The sequence below is a fragment of the Orycteropus afer genome, unplaced genomic scaffold, assembly GCF_000298275.1.
Source record: "Orycteropus afer afer isolate SDZICR_OR568_19922 unplaced genomic scaffold, OryAfe1.0 scaffold00766, whole genome shotgun sequence".
Classification (NCBI taxonomy): Eukaryota; Metazoa; Chordata; class Mammalia; order Tubulidentata; family Orycteropodidae; genus Orycteropus; species Orycteropus afer.
In genome coordinates this window covers 394,914-397,649 of record NW_006922353.1, presented here as the reverse complement: position 1 = coordinate 397,649, position 2,736 = coordinate 394,914, and the positions used below count along the sequence as shown (strand labels likewise).

The window sequence follows — 2,736 nt, the reverse complement described above, 5'->3', positions numbered from 1 at the left end:
CGGCGCCCTGGTACAGCTCGGGCTTGATCTGGCCGATGAGCTTGGCCTTCTCCTCGCCGCCGGGGAGGGGTAAGGGAAGGGCGGGCGGGCGCTCCTCACTGCCGGGGTCCGGCTGCGGAGTCAGGGTCTGCTGGGTGAGGGGCCGGGGCAGAGCCGGGTACCTGCGCGGAGGTGGAGGAGACCAAGGTGGGCGCCGCCCTTCCCACCTGCGACCAGGTCTCCCTCCACTCTTGCTCCCTGTGACCTTGATAAGCCCCCTGTGTCCTGTGAGCCGGCTTCCCCATCTGCACTTAGAGGTTATGCTCACCTCGACTTCATCTCCAGCCCCCAGAGACCCCCTCCAGGACTCGAACTGACGACCCAGATTCCCTTCTCCACGAGCCCCTGGCTCCCCACGCACTGTCTCAGAGTTCTCATTTGTGCTTTTGAAATCGCCCCACAGCTCAGGCCTCATCCTGCCCCACCGTCACCTTCCCTCCGCCCTGGTCTTGTCTTACCCCATGTTGAACTAAAAAACTCACAGCTGTCAAGTCTATCCTGACTCACAGCGACCCCTCCTTAGGTTTTCCAGGCGGTATCTCTATGGACGTAGATTGCTCAGTCTTCCTTCTGAGGAGGTTTGAACCTCCAGCCTTCTGGTTAGCAGTCAAATGCCTTAGGCCTGGGAAACCCTGTAGGGCAGTTCCACTCTGTCCTCTTAGGGCGCTGTAAGTCGGAATCAATTTGATGACGGGGGGGTTTGGTGAGTTTGAGTGAGTTCCCTCCAAAAAACACTAAATTCACTAATTCACTGCAGTCAACCCCTCCTTGGGTTTCCAAGGCAGTATCTCTACAGAAGTAGATCACCCAGTATACCTTCTGAGGAGTGGCTGGTGGGTTTGAACCACTAGCCTTCTGGTTAGCAGTCAAATGCCTTAGGCACTATACCCCCAGAGCTCCTCATACAAACCAAACACCAAACCCACTGCCTTAGAGTTGATTCCGACTCACAGCGCCCCTAGAGGACAGAGTGGAAGTGCACCACAGGGTCTCCAAGGCTATCAATCTTTACAGAAGCAAAGCCCAAACCACACCCACTGCCATGGAGTCCATTCTGACCCACAGCGCCCCTAGAGGACAGAGTGGAACTGCCCCACAGGGTCTCCAAGGCTGTCAATCTTCACAGAAGCAAAGCCCAAACCAAACCCACTGCCTGGAGTTGATTCTGACTCACAGCGCCCCTAGAGGACAGAGTGGAACTGCCCACAGGGTCTCCAAGGCTGTCAATCTTTACAGAAGTTGACTGTCTCATCTTTCACTTTCACCCCGGAGATGAGCAGTGCTCAGCAGCTCCAACTGTACGCGGAGTGCCAAGGCAGCCTGGGCCTGTGCTGAGCTCTCAGCAACGGCTGGGGGAAGCAAGAGTCCCTGCGCCATAGAAAGAGATTCGGCAGAGAGCTACTTCAGCTACGATCATCTGGCCACTCCTCGATCTCAGGGTGACCTTGAGTAGGTCACTCACCCCCTCTGAGCCTCAGCTTCTTCGTCAGAATAAGGGGAGCTCAGACCTGTGTATGATCATGCTTGGCAGGCCTGCCCCTGGAACTCAAACTACATTTCCCATGAGCCCCTGGGCTCCAGGCCAGCGCTGGAGTGGCCTGAGCACTTCTCCCATGAACCTCTGGGGCCACGGCAATCCCTTTGGGAGGCTGATCCCTGCCTCCGCAGTCAGCTCGACTGCTGACCCACAGTTTGATGGTTCAAGTCCACCCAGAGGCTGTCTACTTCCAAAAAAATCAGCCATTGAAAACCCTACAGAGCACAGTTCTATGCTGTCACACAGGGAGTCACCATGAGTTGGCTGGTTGGTTTTTCCCCATCCCCGATGCTGCCCCAGGCCTCTCAAGGTAAACTCGGGTGTCTCCTTCAAACCCACTCCTCTTCGCACTTCCTCTCATGGTCCCACCATCCACCCAGTCACCACGCCAGACCCCTGGACGCTGTCCTCACCAACTCCTTCCTCTGCTTACCTACAGTTGACCTCCGCTCACCTCTCTCTACCCACTAGCCTCCTCTCCATCCCCGTAGGCTGGCCTCATGGTGTCCTGCCTGGACTCTCTCCAGAAAATCCCATAAGGTCCCAGAGGGGTCTGTCTGTGCCCAGCACTGACTCTGCTCTTCCCCTATGGCTCCCTAATGCCCTCAGGACAAAGCCACAGTTCCTGAGCCCAGTACTTAAGGCCGTGCGAGGTGTGGACACCACCCACATCCACAGCTTCATCACCAAGTTCCTTATTTTTTTTCAAACTTCCTCTCGCACCATCATGACCACCGGCTGTTCCCAGAATGCACCGTGCTAGCGTGACAACCGGCTGTTCCCAGAATGCACCGTGCCAGCGGGACCACGGGCTGTTCCCAGAATGCACTGTGCTCCCCTTCCACGCTCGCCCTTGCATAGCGTGATCCCTCCGCCTACCTCTTGTCCTGGCTAGCTCCTCCTCATCCTCTGGGGCTCCGCTGACACACCACCACCTCCAGAAAGCCCCCAGCCCCCTCCCATCAGGGCCGGGGGCCTCCTCGGGGCTCCCTAAGCCACAGCCTGCATTTTGACCTGCCGGCTGGGGAAGGCTGACTTGGCAGACCATCTCCCTTGGACTGTGAGCAACACCCGGGCAGGGAGTGTCTCACCACTGTTTTCCAGGTACCCAGCTTGGGTCTCATTTTAAATCAAAACAAAAAAACCAAACTGGTTGCTGT

The 2,736-nt window shown here is 57.0% G+C and overlaps 1 protein-coding gene across 1 annotated transcript in view; it reads right to left on the bottom strand.

Moving 5' to 3' along the window:
- The window catches only part of SYT3 (synaptotagmin 3), a 25,194-nt gene that overhangs the window by 11,419 nt on the left and 11,039 nt on the right, over window positions 1-2,736 (bottom strand). Inside the window, exon 3 of the mRNA XM_007957639.1 lies at window positions 5-161. Within this exon, the coding sequence (XP_007955830.1) occupies window positions 5-161 (157 nt within the window). The remainder of the gene's footprint in view (window positions 1-4; window positions 162-2,736) is intronic.